The sequence below is a fragment of the Thalassophryne amazonica genome, chromosome 12 (assembly GCF_902500255.1).
Source record: "Thalassophryne amazonica chromosome 12, fThaAma1.1, whole genome shotgun sequence".
Taxonomy (NCBI): Eukaryota; Metazoa; Chordata; class Actinopteri; order Batrachoidiformes; family Batrachoididae; genus Thalassophryne; species Thalassophryne amazonica.
In genome coordinates, this window is record NC_047114.1 from 33,092,706 (window position 1) to 33,108,640 (window position 15,935).

General features: G+C 42.0%; 1 protein-coding gene across 4 annotated transcripts; it reads left to right on the top strand.

Moving 5' to 3' along the window:
* Positions 1 to 3,038: 3,038 nt before the first annotated feature.
* On the top strand, positions 3,039 to 15,487 carry LOC117522499 (B-cell lymphoma 6 protein homolog). 4 transcript variants are annotated; one of them, XM_034183925.1, is made up of 9 exons: positions 3,039 to 3,132; positions 9,327 to 9,498; positions 9,724 to 9,945; positions 10,033 to 10,848; positions 10,935 to 11,062; positions 11,157 to 11,315; positions 13,710 to 13,840; positions 13,932 to 14,069; positions 14,274 to 15,487. In XM_034183925.1, the coding sequence occupies exons 2-9, from the start codon at positions 9,338 to 9,340 to the stop codon at positions 14,403 to 14,405; spliced, it is 1,887 nt and encodes a 628-aa protein (XP_034039816.1). In that variant the 5' UTR covers positions 3,039 to 3,132; positions 9,327 to 9,337; the 3' UTR covers positions 14,406 to 15,487. The 4 variants fall into 4 exon arrangements, with proteins under 4 accessions (XP_034039816.1, XP_034039818.1, XP_034039819.1 ...); XM_034183927.1 differs by having other exon boundaries at positions 10,941 to 11,062; XM_034183928.1 differs by having other exon boundaries at positions 10,944 to 11,062.
* Positions 15,488 to 15,935: the final 448 nt, after the last annotated feature.

Sequence of the window (15,935 nt, forward strand, 5' to 3'; positions counted from 1 at the left end):
ATGCAAACCGATTGTTCCAGTAGCTGTCCGAGTGGATGGTCTAAGATGATCTTGGAGGTGAACATGCTGGATGTGGAGGTCCTGGGCTGGTGTAGTTACACGTGGTCTGCGGTTGTGAGGCTGGTTGGATGTACTGCCAAATTCTCTGAAACGCCTTTGGAGACGGCTTATGGTAGAGAAATGAACATTCAATACACGAGCAACAGTTCTGGTTGACATTCCTGCTGTCAGCATGCCAATTGCACGCTCCCTCAAATCTTGCGACATCTGTGGCATTGTGCTGTGTGCGAGATACGTCTCGTTTTGGAGAGACACCCCGTGCTCCTCCCTGGACATTCATCCAGGAGCACTTCAGAGAAAAATTCGCAGTTTGTGTTTGATTACAGTGCGTTATCATCGGCTAACCTTAGCCCACTTTTCTTACTGTGAGGGACTGGAAATACGGATGTATACATATAAAACAATTTAGACACCTGGCTCGCTGCACTTCACTGCACTGGCTACCGGTTGCTTTGAGAATAGATTTTAAAATTTTAATATTTGTTTTTAAAGCTCTTAATGGTTTAGACCCACAGGATCTAACTGAACTCCTGTGTGCTTACACCCCTGTAAGAGCTCTGACATCTGCAAATCAATTATTACTGGTTACCCCAAAAATGAGGTTGAAAACTAAAGGTGACAAAGCCTTTATGGCAGCAGCCCCTAGGCTCTGGTACAGCTTGCTCTGGCAGATTCACTGTCTGGGAAGACACACCTCTTCTCCCTGGCTTTTAATCAATTTTAAGTGGACTGTAAATTTAATTAATTTATTTTATTATTTTATTCATTTTATAGTATTGAGTTATGTGGCTTAGTTTTTTGTAATTGCTGCATTTTTATTATTGTTTTAAATGTGTTTCATAAATAAAGTGTGAGATGAGTTTAGTTAAGTGTCATGTTGCCTTTACCATGAGTGAGAAGGATTGTACATTTGATGTCTTCCACCACTGCATCTGTTTGTGGGTGTGTAAAAACAAAAGCATGCGTGCGTACATGCAATTTCAACCATAGACAAACTGGGGGGAGCTGACATTTGCTGTTTTCAATCCTTATGTGTTCTGGGTCAAGGATGAACGCTGCCAAAACAGAACGTTGATAGGAGTAATATTTTTAGAAAACTATGGATATTGCCTAATAAAACTGAACAATGGACGTTGATATTTACATTCTGGACTCACACGCCAATCCAGCAGGGATGGTAAATCATCTATATATTAAAAGTGTGCGTGCGTGCATGCGTTTTTTTTTGTAAGTTCGATGGAAGTACATGTAGGGGTGGTAGCCAAGTGGTTAGTGCACTTGGTTTCAGTGCGGAAGGTTCCCAGTTCAAACCCCACCCTCACCATATTTCTCCATGTAATGTGGAGTTGCGTAAAACTTGTGCCAATTCAACATGCAGATTCACCTCGGATTTGCTGTGGTGACCCGAGTGGAAACAAGGGAGCAGCCGAAGGGACTAATGTAAGTGCATAATATAATTGTAAATACGGTAAAAACATGTATGCACAAGAAAGCGAACACTTATTTCAATTGTGGTACATTTAAAAATCAAATGACAAAATAAGTAAAAATAAAATAATAATAATAATAGTGTGTATAAGATGACAAGAACCTAAACAATTGAAACAATTGAACAACTGAATTGAAATAAGACAATAATTATTGTTGTTTATCTGTGGTGCCAAATAATAAATTAATTCATTCATTATGTAATTATTTATTTATTACATAATTAACAGGAAATAAAAGGGTTGAGTTCTTCAAAAACTGTTGAGGTCTAAGGTCTAAGGTTCTAAAAACATTCTGGACTCACACACCATTCCAGCTCATTATAGAAACTTTGCATAATTTATTGGCCGTGGCTATGGGTATGGACCCGTATCTACAGAGACCATTCTAAAGATACGGAGGGTATTCCCCGGTGTACGTATGCTTAGCCACTTTGTTAAAGTATTAACTTCTGACACAAAAACACCTAAAGTCAACATGACAACAAACGTTTACATCTAATTAGTGCCATAAAACAAATGAGATTATTGAATATTATCGCACCCATGATACGCATGCGCAAGCGGTCAGGGTTAGGGGAAATCGCTTGGCCATAATTCTCCTCGGTCCGTACCTTTCGCAGTCCCGCAAAAGATACGGATGTACGTATCCTTAACCACTTCGTAATTTATTCCCACCCTTGAAAAATGTCTGCTACCTATTTTATAAACACTACCCAATGTAAAGCCCATGGATCCCCACATGTAAAGTGCTAGTTTGTTATTGTTTTTGTTTCATGTATGGACTACAATGGAAATGGAATGGTCTTTTTCACTTTATTATAATCCACGTATTATTTTATGCATATATTTGGTATATGCATTGAACTGTACTAAATAAATGTAATCAATCAATACCCAAAACTTTAAAAGACTGGCTCTAATACTTCTTGATATAAATGGTAGTCCGGGGTCATTGCTCAGGTATTTATATCGAAAAATGCATAACTTAATGTCCTCCAAAATATATTCCAGTTAAAGGACACGTGAACTTTGTCAACGTTTTTATATGACGTAAACAAAAAGTGAACAAAATAGGCGGATTCATCCTTTAAACAGTCGGCTTTACAAATATAATTAAACGCACACAAAGTACAATTAGGCAGCAACTTGAAAACGCCAAGACGCATGTGTTGATAAAACGCTAACCATAAATTAAAATCGTGAAGTTTCAAATCCGGACCACGACACCAGCTCTCACCTTGTTCAGAGAACCACCAACTCGTCAGCACAGCAGACCTTGTGTTTGGAAGCGTCCACTCCGCAGGGACATTTCCACTCTCCAAAGTCAAACATCTATCAATGAAAACATCAGACAACATCTTGAATAAAGTCAAACGTGTATATTTTACATTCAGTCCGTACTGCATAGCGACGTGTCGCGGTGTTAACACACAGGACTGAAGAAGGGCGGCCTGTTGGTTTCGTCCCCTCTTGGGGGAAATGGTTCAGTCCACTGTTAAAATTCCGAGAATTACGCTGCTGTGTTTCTTAGAAGCGGATTCTCTGAAGTGGCGATGCGCAGTTTCGTGGAAACTTGTACAAGGTGACTTTTTTTTCCTTCCTATTTCTCAGTACCGAGTTAGAGGTCTCTGCAGTAGTAACGCGGCTGCTTCTGGAACGCAGTTTTTGTTTTGTTTTTTCGTTAAAGAAATCAGTGTTTTTGTGTCTCGTGCATCAGAGTTCACACTTTTCTTTTCTACTCGTTAAAGTTGATTTTGGCAGCTTGGCGGTTGTTTTTTGTTTTGTTTTTTTTTTTGTCTTGTTTTGTTGGTGTTTTTTGTGTTCACTTTGACAGCCGGGGTTCGCACCGTTGAGTTGTTTTAGTTGTGTAATGTCCGGGCTGGTTTGGCGGCGACCTGCGGTTTGTTGTTCGCGCAGAAGCGGCGCAGGACCGGTCGGTCGGTCCGGCGTTAAATCATTTTTCACTAAAACCACCTCATGATGTTTGGAACAAAACTGTGAGAAACGTGACGCTATTTAGCGACTTTTTGGACTGTTCGGTCACCGAAAAGCCGAAATTACGCAGCAAAAAAAAAAAATGGCCTCTACTTTAAATCAAACACTATTCGGTCTGATATTTAACTCTTGTAATTAACTGCGGCTGTTTTTTTAACGGACCGCTGAGCGTTAAGGGGTTAATGATTTCTACTTCTATCATGGAACAGGAAACATAATCTGAACAGGACGGAATGTACTCGACCAAACACGTTTACAACGTGAACGCTCAATAAAGTCTGAACTGTTTACAAACTCGCGGTTAGTTATTAAAATAAATATAGCTGCGTCTCATTAACACGCACAGTTAATTTCAGTGCGTCATCCTGCTATTAAAGATACACCGTCTTTATTATGAGTATCAAAAAAAAATCGTATTTTATATTCTTGTTTACAGCTTCATTTATTAGCAATTCAAAAAAGACGTCTGCAGCTTTTAAAACATTAATAGGTTTTAGCGGTTATTTTGCGGTCAAACTGATCAGCAGTTGTTTGAGGCAATTATATGCTCGTGTTTTTGTACTTGTAAACAAGTTACAATGTGAACTAATGGGTGTATTTATACTGGTGTTATTAAAAGCAGTTTTCTGCTATTTCCTCTGCAACGGCGACCCCTGTTGATGAAATACTGTAATGACAGCAGGAGGTCCAAAGGTAAATTTGGATCATGAAGCATGTGGTTTTTGTTAGGTAAGAAAATAAGCCAAAAAGTGATGATATCATGAAGTATCAGAACATTTATTGGACAGAATTTTGATAGTGAAAACACGCGCACAATAACTGACTGTATATCTAGATTTCACTTATTTCTTTTAAACAGTTAATTTTCTGGGGCAGATTTCCCCCCCCCCCCACATCCTGCATTGTTAAGCAGAAGAATTAGAAGTAGAATGTGGGCTTAGTGGTTAGCACTGTTGCCTCACAGCGAGGAGGTCATGGGAGTGATTCCCACCTGTGGAGTTTGCATGTTCTCCCCATGTTTCTGTGTAGGCTCTCAGTTGTCCAGGTGGTTTCCATAGTAGAGAAGCTTGAATCTTCGACTGGACTGGGTTGCTTGACGTGAGGACGTTTCGCTTCAAATCACAGAAGCTTCCTCAGCTAAAATTCTTGCTCTGGTAGTCTGACTTCTGTCTTGACTCTTGTAGAGAAGAATAAACAGAAGCCAACAAAGGCTGGAGTTTTAAACCTAACCAGACCCCTCCTACCGAGAGGCCGACTGCTATAGGCTAGTGACTAAACAATAGCTCTAATTAGCACCTATTGTGCTCTAGTTAGCACTCTCCTAATGATGGGATAGAAGCCTCCCCTGATGGCTCCCTTGATGACTCTCCTGATGACGTGAATGACTCATTATCATGAACAAAAGACAAACTGCTTTGACCTGAGTACCCCATTGTAAATAGGGGACAAAGCGTGTCTGAGACCCGCCCCCTGGTTAAGGCTGGGTTTCAACTGTTTTACAAAGAATGCTTCCTTGACCCCTCTCTCAAACCATTTCTTCTCTCTGGCTAAGATTTTAACTTCCTTGTCCTCAAACGTGTGGTTAGTGTCTTTCAGGTGGAGATGAACTGCAGACTGAGGTCTACTGGCACCCTCTCTGCAGTGCTGGTATAGCCTCTTGTTTAAAGGTTGCTTAGTCTCACCTATGTAGTGTTCATTACAGTTGTCCTGACATCTGATATAATACACTACATTGCTGTGTTTGTAACTAGGGATCCTGTCCTTAGGGTGAACTAATTTATGTCTCAAGGTGTTAACCGGTCTAAAGTAAACTGGGATTTTGTGCTGTCTGACGATCCTCTGTAGTTTTTCCCCTACTCCTGCTAAATAAGGGAGAGACACTCCTCTTCTTGTCTCCGTCTCCTGTCTGTCTGGTCTCTTTGTTTTCTGGGACTTCTGCACTTTGTCCAGGGACCATCATGGGTACCCACATACTGTGAGGGCTTTCCGTACAAGTTGTTGTTCTTTAGCCCTTCCCTCTGCAGTTGTGGGCACCTGTAGGGCTCTGTGTTGAAGAGTCCTGATCACCCCGAGCTTGTGTTCAAGGGGTGGTTTGAGCCAAAGAGCAGATATTGGTCAGGGTGAGTGGGTTTTCTGTAAACCCCTGTCTGGAGCTGCCTGTTCTCTCCAATCGTAACATCACAGTCCAAGAAGGCTAAATGGTTTTCTGGCATCCTCATGTGTGAACTTGATATTGGAATCCACTGAATTGATGTGTTCTGTAAAGTTCTCTCCTCCTTTGCTTGATTTTACCCCATGTGTCATTGACATATCTGAACCAGTGACTGGGAGAGATGCCCGTGAACGACGTCAAGGTTGTCTTCTCCACCCGCTCCATGTACAGATTGGCCACAATGGGGGATACCGGAGACCCCATCTACAACCATGGATCTGCCTGTAGTAATTCCCCCTAAACAGGAAATACGTGGTGTTAAGACAGATCTCCAAGAGTTGGCAGATGTGGTCTGGTGTGAGTTTGGTCCTTTCAGGTAGAGACATATCCTCCAGCAGTCTCTGCCTCACAGCTGAGATGGCCTCAGCGGTGGGGATGCAGGTGCAACGAAGTCACATCAAATGACACCATAGTTTCATCTGCCTCCTGGAGGCAGATGAAACTATGGTGTTACGATTGGAGAGAACAGGCAGCTCCAGACAGAGGTTTACAGAAAACCCACTGACACTGACCAATATCTGCTCTTTGGCTCAAACCACCCCCTTGAACACAAGCTCGGGTGATCAGGACTCCAACACAGAGCCCTACAGGTGCCCACAACTGCAGAGGGAAAAGGGCTAAAGAACAACTTGTACGGAAAGCCCTCACAGTATGTGGGTACCCACGATGGTCCCTGGACAAAGTGCAGACGTCCCAGAAAACAAAGAGACCAGATAGACGGAGACAAGAAGAAGAGTGTCTCTCCCTTATTTAGCAGGAGTAGGGGAAAAACTACAGAGGATTGTCAGACAGCACAAAATCCCAGTTTACTTTAAACCGGTTAACACCTTGAGACAGAAATTAGTTCACCCTAAGGACAGGTTCCCTAGTTACAAACAGAGCAATGTAGTGTATTATATCAGATGTCAGGAAAACTGTAATGAACACTACATAGGTGAGACTAAGCAACCTTTTAACAAGAGGCTATACCAGCACCGCAGAGAGGTCACCAGTGGACCTCAGTCTGCAGTTAATCTCCACCTGAAAGACACTCACCACACGTTTGAGGACAAGGAAGTCAAAATCTTAGCCAGAGAGAAGAAATGGTTTGAGAGAGGTGTCAAGGAAGTATTCTTTGTAAAACAGTTGAAACCCAGCCTTAACCAGGGGGTGGGTCTCAGACACACTTTGTCCCCTGTTTACAATGGGGTACTCGGGTCAAAGCAGTTTGTCTTTTGTTTGTGGTAATGAGTCATTCACGTCGTCAGGAGAGTCGTCAAGGGAGCCATCAGGGGAGGCTTCCATCCCATCATTAGGAGAGTGCTAACTAGAGCACAATAGGTGCTAATTAGAGCTATTGTTTAGTCACTAGCCTATAGCCGTCGGCCTCTTGGTAGGAGGGGTCTGGTTAGGTTAAAAAAAACTCTAGCTTTTGTTGCTTCTGGTTTATTCTTCTCTACAAGAGTCAAGACAGAAGTCAGACTACCAGAGCAAGAATTTTAGCTGAGGAAGCTTCTGTGATTTGAAGCAAAACGTCTGCACGTCAAGCAACCCAGTCCAGTCGAAGATTCAAGCTTCTCTACTATGTTCTCCCCACGTTTGCGTGGATTCCCTCAGGGTGCTCTGGCTTCCTCCCACATCCAAAGACATGCAGGTTAGGTGATTTGGAAACTTTAAATTGTCCGTAGGTGTGCGTACGGGGTGAATTTGTTTGTCTATATGTGGCTAATCCCGTATCTCATGTTTGCACATTTATTTACTGTAGAATATTGGTAACTGTATGCACATATTGTTAATTTTTTTTGTGCTGTTTGTAACACTTGCTTTGACACTTTAAACGTGTTTCCCATATCAATAATCTTTCAAAATTCCATTGAAATGAGACAGATGGGGAGAGAGCCAGAGAGAGCTGTCTTTTCTCTATAAAATCTATGCTTTTTTCCCAGACCTGCCATTTTTCGTCAATCAAGATTTGATTGTTTTAATTTTTTTTCACAGGAGCGCCCCAAAAATTGCATACAAGTACATGTGCCATTTTGAAGGAGTGCATTTCCAAATGCCACAAGAAACCACCACCAAAAAAAAAGTACTGAATTCTTTGACCAAACCTAGCCTTGCATCCTTTTGTAGCTGAACTTTCAGCTCTTCTTTTTAAGAAAATCCTGCTGTATACCACTTCATCATGAAGCTGTATAACTGGGGATACAAAATGTCCTCATAAAATCAACAATAATGATAATATTAAAACAAACAAAGCTCTGGTATCAAGATAGTATCTGCACATATCCAAATTCAGGTATCAGGATTGGAGCGGAAGTGAAAAAATGTGGATCGGTGCATCTCTAGCTGTGATAGGCTCCAGCCCCCCGCACCCAATCTTGGATAAGCAGTTGAAGATGTGAGTGTGAGAGAGAGAGAGTAGAATTTGGTGCAGACGTTGTATATGGGAGATGGGAATGGTGTGCAGTTTTTTTGATGGACGAAGGAAACCACCGTAAGAGGGAAAACGTCCAAACTCCACACAAAAACAAACCGCATGTCTGGGTTTATTATTTATTTTATTTTAATCATTTTATGTCATGACCTATGATTGTCATTCTACAGCAGCCTTGCAGCACAGTGCACACCTGATCCCGTGACATCTCAGAAGTTAAGTAGAATAGGTCCTGATTAGTACTTGCCTAGGAGACTGCTCCGGAGCTTGTTTTCTCCACATAGAACTGGAATAGACACTGCCCCAGGTAAAAATCTGCATGTCAGTGCATTCTGGGAAAAAGGTCAACATGCCCCTGTTATGTGATTGCAGCACTCTGCAATTTTATCTGGTGTGTGTTTAAGGTGATTTACTGGTGTTAATGGTTCCCAGATAGCATGGTTTCCTGCAGAATGTGCATCTTATACAAGCAAACTGGAAAAAAAAAACTGGCTGTTTACTCGTGGATGTCAAGTGTCTGCTTCTCCGTTTATGTCCAGACTCCTCATAATCACACTCCCCAAGACCCACATATCTGCCCCTCTGCCTGCTCTATGAATGCTATGAACTCTTTCTTGTTTTTGTTGTGTGCATGTAGTCCTTTCCGAGATAACATTTCTTGCAGTTGTTTCCTGGTTAACTTTGATAGCGGTACATCGGAAGCTATGTTGGATTCTGTGTGTCAACGAGTTGCACAGATGAGGCACAAATTTTTACCCATTAGGCGGCAGCACACGTAACTCAGGCAGCCTCCATTGTCAGGACGGGCATGTCGTATAAAACATACCCCAAAGTGGATCTGCTGTTGTGATCAGGGCCAGCAAAAAAAAAAAAAAAGTCAGGTGTTACACTAAATGTGAGGATTTGTTGCTGTCTTTTGCGTTTGAAAACAGTTTGTCAACCAAAAAATGCTTCCTTCCAAATAATTTTTAAAAATAAAGAAAATCAACAATAAAATCAGTAGTTGGAGCGTTAATTTTTAATTCATTCGATATATGTAACACTATTTTTCCCACTTTTTTAAGCCACAGTTGCACCATTCTCACCTTATTTATAAGTGCGATTGTTTATTTAACCTCAGATGATTAAATTATTGAATCTTTCTGTCCTGACTCAGACTGTGACAGGATGACCATGAGTACAGATGGCTGTATTAATTTCACACGCCATGCAGGTGATGTTCTGCTCAACTTCAACCGCCTCCGCAGCAGAAACATCCTGACAGATGTCACCGTTCAGGTGGACGGACAACATTTCCATGCTCACAAGACCATTCTGGTGGCCTGCAGGTATGATGATGATGCTTGACAGGACATCTGCAGGGCTAGCACATACTGTTGTTTGTGTGGTGGTGTTGTTTTAATTCTCATAAGTGTTATGAATGGATGGTTGTACTGGTGCCCTGCCATACCCACTCTTACATATGAAAAGTTATCTTAGACTGTCTTTGGATGACGTGATTATTGTCCCTAATAAATAATTTGAAACATTCCTCTATTTTTACTCTCTTTTAGTGGCTTCTTTTATTCTGTATTCATGAACCCAGAGAATCTGAACCTCTGTACCATCAAATTAGATGACAAAGTGGACCCAGTGGGTTTCTCCATCCTCCTGGATTTTATGTACACCTCCTGTCTGAACCTTGATGACCGTGTGATACTGGCCACAATGAACACGGCGTTTTTCCTTCAGATGGAGCACATTGTCAACACCTGCCATCGGTTCATCAAATTAAGGTAAAAAAATGAGAAAAGGCAGTATTATCTAAGTAAATCTAGATGGTTTCTGAGTAGGAGTTTTTCTGCTACTTAATGTTTTTACAGGAATCAGAGTCCACAGATTGAAGTTGTGCAGAACAACACGTCGTATCTGTATGAGGAAATGCCTGCTGATGGAAAGGAAGCAGTCTTGATGCACAACTGTAGGTTGAGTGCACCTCCTCTGCAGGAATGCAGAGAGTACATCCCCAGTTTATTCAGCGATATCAACACCTCCGGCTCCTGTCAGATCTACAGGAACTTCAACATCTCTGAGAAGCTGGATAGTTCCCATAAATCCAGCTTGAGTGGAGAGGCTTTACCTCAGAAACCATGTTCACAGGTTCCCAGCACCTGCTTGGCTCACAGTGAGTCTGCCACCATCACCTCCCACCCAATGGCATCTCATCTCAGGCTCCCCACCATCAACGGAGTACCAGAAAGCCACAGCTCCCTTCAAAGAACAGAGGAAGATGGCGTTCAACACCCACAAACAAGCTGCATAAGGTTGTCCTCAGGACTTGGTAAAGGTGTTATTTGTAGTCCTCAAAGCCCCTTTAGATCTGACTGCCAACCCAACTCTCCCACTGAGTCAAGCAGCAGCAAAAATGCCAACCTGATACTGACACAGCCTTCTGAGTGCTCCAAAGATGCCAGGGCTCGCAACTGGAAGAAGTACAAATTCATCGTTATGAACCAAACTAATGACAAACTAGAGGAGGAGGATCAGGGAGGCCATGCTGAAGCTAGAGTGTCACCTCCTGTGAGCCCGTGCAGGACAGGTGAAGCAGGCAATGTGGACCAAGAGGGAGAGGGAGCAAGTGAACAGAGAGAGGAAGTTCTCACATCTGTGACTGTGGACTGTAACGGCAATGGTATCAGGTGAAAACAAATCAGAGATTTATGGTGAAACTGTCTTAGATTTTAATTAAAGATGATTGTAATACGGTGTTCTTTGCTTTACATAGCCATAGCAGCAGCTCCTCGTGTGGCTGTGATAGTCCTCAGTGCCTGGAGGTGGGTCACCTTTCTCCTGACTCTTACTGCAGAGATGATACAACCAACCTCCACTCGCACTGTTCCACCTCCGGCTGTGGTGGGTTTCCTCCATGCACATTGCATTTCCAGAAAATGTTCTTATCAGGAAAATGCACAGTCTCTCAATTTACACAGATTTTACTGTTCTTTAGAAAACACCTACTTCTGCAGTGGCTCCAAATTCCCAGAGGAAGACTTGCAGAAATCTCACGTGGACCATGTTCACAGTGATAAGCCCTATAAGTGTGACTGCTGTCAGGCTGCTTTCCGCTACAAGGGAAACTTGGCGAGCCACAAGACTGTTCATACAGGTGAAAATTTATATCTTATCAGGGGTGTAACAAAAGAGTCAGTGCACAGTGTAACGTGATACATGAAACACATCTCTGGGTTTGATACACTTGTAGTATTTTGGGTTTAGGAATAGAGCTGTGTCTTTTGAATTCCATAAAAAACAGTCTGCTGTGGTAGTTGACAATATAGTGTTTATGATCATCTACTTTACTGTATGATCAAAAAAAAAAAGCTGAGACCTTCAATTCCAGAGTCAAACAAGGATGTCATCACCCCAATACGTATTGCTTTCTTCACTTCGGCCATCATGTACACCATTAAACTGGCAATCACTCGAAGTGAAGGGCAGATACTCACCTGTTTAAGCTCAGTTGTCTTATAGTACAGCATCAAATGTGACTCCCCTCTATTATCCCTTAGCAAAGAAGTCCTTCAGTCCATTGTCTACACATTTAGAGAAAATTGGCATCTCCATTATCCTGAACAAAACTAAGATACATCACCCGTTACAAAGCCAGGTACTCAAATTTGTACAGATTTGGCTATTTGGAGGTTATTTCTCCACTACTGCTGCTGACATTAATGGTGAAATACATTGTCTTAAATGTGTGACTGCTGCTTTAGGATGCCTAAGATTACAAGTTTTTCAGAATGGACCTTTATATAGTTTGGAACCCTGGATCATGTACAGTTGACACCTTAGTAAGTCCTACCTAGCTTTTGAGGCTCGTTGATGTCTGGGCAAATCCCCAGAGACTGTAGCATGAAGCAAATGAGAATGGGACACCAGTCCATCACAGGTTATTTCCCAGATTAAGGCCAGTACCTACAGTGCATTCGGAAAGTACTCACAGCACTTCACTTTTCCCACATTTTGTTACATTACAGCCTTATTCCAAAATGGAGTAAATGTTTTTTTTCCTCAAAATTCTACTCATTACACCAGAGATGTTCAATGGGATTCAGGTCTGGTCTCTGGCTGGGCCACTCAAGGACATTCACAGAGTTCTCCTGAAGCCACTCCTTTGATATCTTGGCTGTGTGCTTTGGGTCATTGTCCTGCTGAAAGATGAACCGTCACCCCAGTCTGAGCTCAAGAGCGCTCTGGAGCAGGTTTTCATCCAGTATGTCTCTGTACATTCCTGCATTCATCTTTGCCTCAATCCTGACTAGTCTCCCAGTTCCTGCTGCTGAAAAACATCCCCACAGCATGATGCCGCCACCATGCTTCACTGTAGGGATGGTGCCTGGTTTCCTTTAAACATGACGCCTGGCATTCACACCAAAGAGTTCAGTCTTTGTCTCATCAGACCAGAGAATTTTGTTTCTCATGGTCTGAGAGTCCTTCAGGTGTCTTTTGGCAAACTCCAGGCGGACTGCTATGTGCCTTTTACAAAGGAGTGGCTTCTGTCTGGCCACTCTACCATACAGGCCTGATTGGTGGATTGTTGCAGAGATGGTTGTTCTCCTCTCTCCACAGAGGAATACTGGAGCTCTGACAGAGTGGCCATCAGGTTCTTAGTCATCTCCCTGACTAAGGCTCTTCTCCCCAGTCATTCAGTTTAGACAGGCAGCCAGCTGTAGAAAGATTGGTGGATACCATCTTCTTCCATTTATGGATGATGGAGGCCACTGTGCTCATTGGGACCTTCAAAGCAGCAGAAATGTTTCTGTACCCTTTCCCAGATTTATGCCTCAAGGCAATCCTGTCTTGGAGGTCTACAGATAATTACTTAGACTTCATGCTTGGTTTGTGCTCTGACATGCACTGTCAACTGTGGGACCTTATATGTAGACAGGTGTGTGCCTTTCCAAATCATGTCCAATCAACTGAATTTACTCCAGATGACTCAAATTAGGCTGTAGAAACGTATCAAGGATGATCAGTGGAAACAGGATGCACCTGAGCTCAATTTTGAGCTTCAAGGCTGCAAATACTTATGTACATATGATTTCTTAGGGTTTTTTATTTTAATAAATTTGTTAAAATTGGGAAAAAAAACTTTGCTCAGTAAAGCGCTGTGAATACTTTCTGGATGCACTGTATTTACAATTGGGTGGACTGGGACAGCGCAGAAGTACTGTCTGTCCAAGGACACAGGTAGCACAGTTGAGAATCAAATCCAGGTCTCCATATTGGTAGCCCAATCCCAGGTGGTTAAAGTGTCAGTGATCATCCATGCGAGTAGCCTTTCACTGATAGGATACCTTCTTCAAATGGATAGCCAGCACCACTTACGTGTTGCCATAAAATGGCTCATTTACAATCACCTCAAGGAAAGAAAACTTTCGAAAGGGAGACGAACGACATGCCATGTTGTTACATTTTGTCATACGTAGTAGTTTAAGTAGTTCGTCTCTTTGACTTCTCAGATGTGGCTGCTTCATTTTTACCGCTTCTCTGTTTCCAGGGGCAAAACCATACCACTGTACCATCTGTGGTGCTCAGTTCAACCGACCAGCCAACCTCAAGACTCACATCCGCATCCACTCAGGAGAGAAGCCGTACAAGTGTGAGGCTTGTGGTTCCAGATTTGTGCAGGTGAGAAGCTGAACTGTACAAAGCTGTGTAAATCTATACGCTGACTGGCCAAAGATGGGTTGGCATATTATTATCTTTTCAATTCTTCTAGGTGGCCCATCTGCGTGCACACATGTTAATACACACGGGGGAAAAGCCGTACCCTTGTGAGGTCTGTGGAACACACTTTCGCCACCTGCAGACACTTAAGAGTCACATGCGCATCCACACCGGAGAGAAGCCTTATCATGTAAGCACAGTTGTCCCTTTGCGCTCCTGATTTAGTCTGTTGGCTGAATGAGGGTAATCCCTTTATCACTGTGGTCCAAGGGCCTATCAATAGTTATAAGTAACTAAGTTTTAATCCTAGAGAGCTGTAAACCGCGGCTTAGCGGCAAGGCAGTGTGAGCCATCTGTTAACAGTGGCTCTAAATAAATATTTTTCTTTTTCCAGTGTGAAAAATGTGACCTCCACTTCAGACACAAGAGTCAGCTACGTCTCCATCTCCGACAGAAACACGGCACAGTCACCAACACCAAGGCTCAGTATCACAGGACTTGCAAAAACCTCATCACCAGCTTTTAAACTCAGACTGAGCTACAGCCCTTTTATGATTTTCTTTTTAAACACCTGTCTCTGTTCTCAAAACATTTTGAAATGTAGAAATCAAAACATGAATCTCTTACACCTCTGTTCTCTAAGCATTTGCAGATGATGCACATTACTTTATGTAAGATCTGTGGTATGTCAAATTGAAAAGGTTTGTGTTTTTGTTGTAAAATGTGTATCAACAGAATGTATATTCTGAATGTGAATTGAGGCAGGTATTTCTCTTGGGTTTCAATTACATTAACAGAATGCCTGCACTGAAGGAAATTCTCATTCTGATTGAGAATTAACTTTCTACTTTGCGTGATGGATACTAATATGAATCTGGCCAGTATTGTGGGTGATTATGTAATAATTTTTAACACTTTGTTATTGTAAATAAGATTTTTAGCTCACCATGTGCTTGTAGAGACTTAAACATATTTACCTAAATGTCTTACATCTGGTATTCTTAACCAAATGTAAATGACAGGCTTTTGGGGTGGGGGGAATCTATGTGAAATGTTGTGGTACATGTTGTATATATTTTCAGTTGTTTTTGTAAAGAACGTCCATGTACAGCTATGCTCAGACTCAAATATTTTTAAATTGTTGAGGTGCTGGGATGACACCCAGCACTTGCTGGATTTATTTTCTTTTTCTTTGCTGTGTTCTGTTATGGTTTGGTGCCGCAGATGACTCAAGGGGTTGTCAAAGATGGATTGTATTGTATCGATCTGTATGTATTACTAACACACCTACAAAAGCAGCGTATTCACAGTGCCTTACACTATTCCATTGGCTTTCTTCTTATACTGCGTATGTGTGACAGTACTTAACAATCTACGCAAGAGATACTTTCACCGTGTTGTATATTGCTACATTGTCGTGTGTACGCGTGTCAGGTACTAATGTTGAAGCTGATTATCTGTTCAGCTTTTAAAATATGAATTGATCAGGCATCAAGCTAAATGCAAGAAAATGCTCAGGCATATTAGTAACATGCAAATTGTCTTGTAATTGCAGAGTGTGTGTGTATAGTATATGTAAGAAATATACATGTAAATTTTCATCTTTGAGAAGGTTTGAGACACATTCTTGATGTCTGATAGGTCTCTTTTTTAATGCATGGGTACTACTGCAATGACTGTCCCAAATGAATGGGAGACTAAGTTAAGGAGTATCACTTGCATCATGACGGAGCGTCAGCTTTGATATTTTGGCCACGTGTCGCATTTCTGTGGGTGTGATCCAGCACACAGGTACCTTAGTGCTGAGGACCGCTGTGGCTGGATATGACCAAGGGGATGCCCGTTTCATCTACGTAGCTCCAACAGATGGTCATACTTACAGACCTAACATGAGGTTTAAGCAATGGCCTTGTTCAACCTAGCATCATTTTAATTGCATTTATAGTATGCACAAGAAGCTGCAGTTGAATTAACAAATGCAGATACAGGATTTTCATAAAAACATCAAATCTAGGCTCGAGTCTTCTGGCAACCTGAAACTTCATGCCTTCTTTTG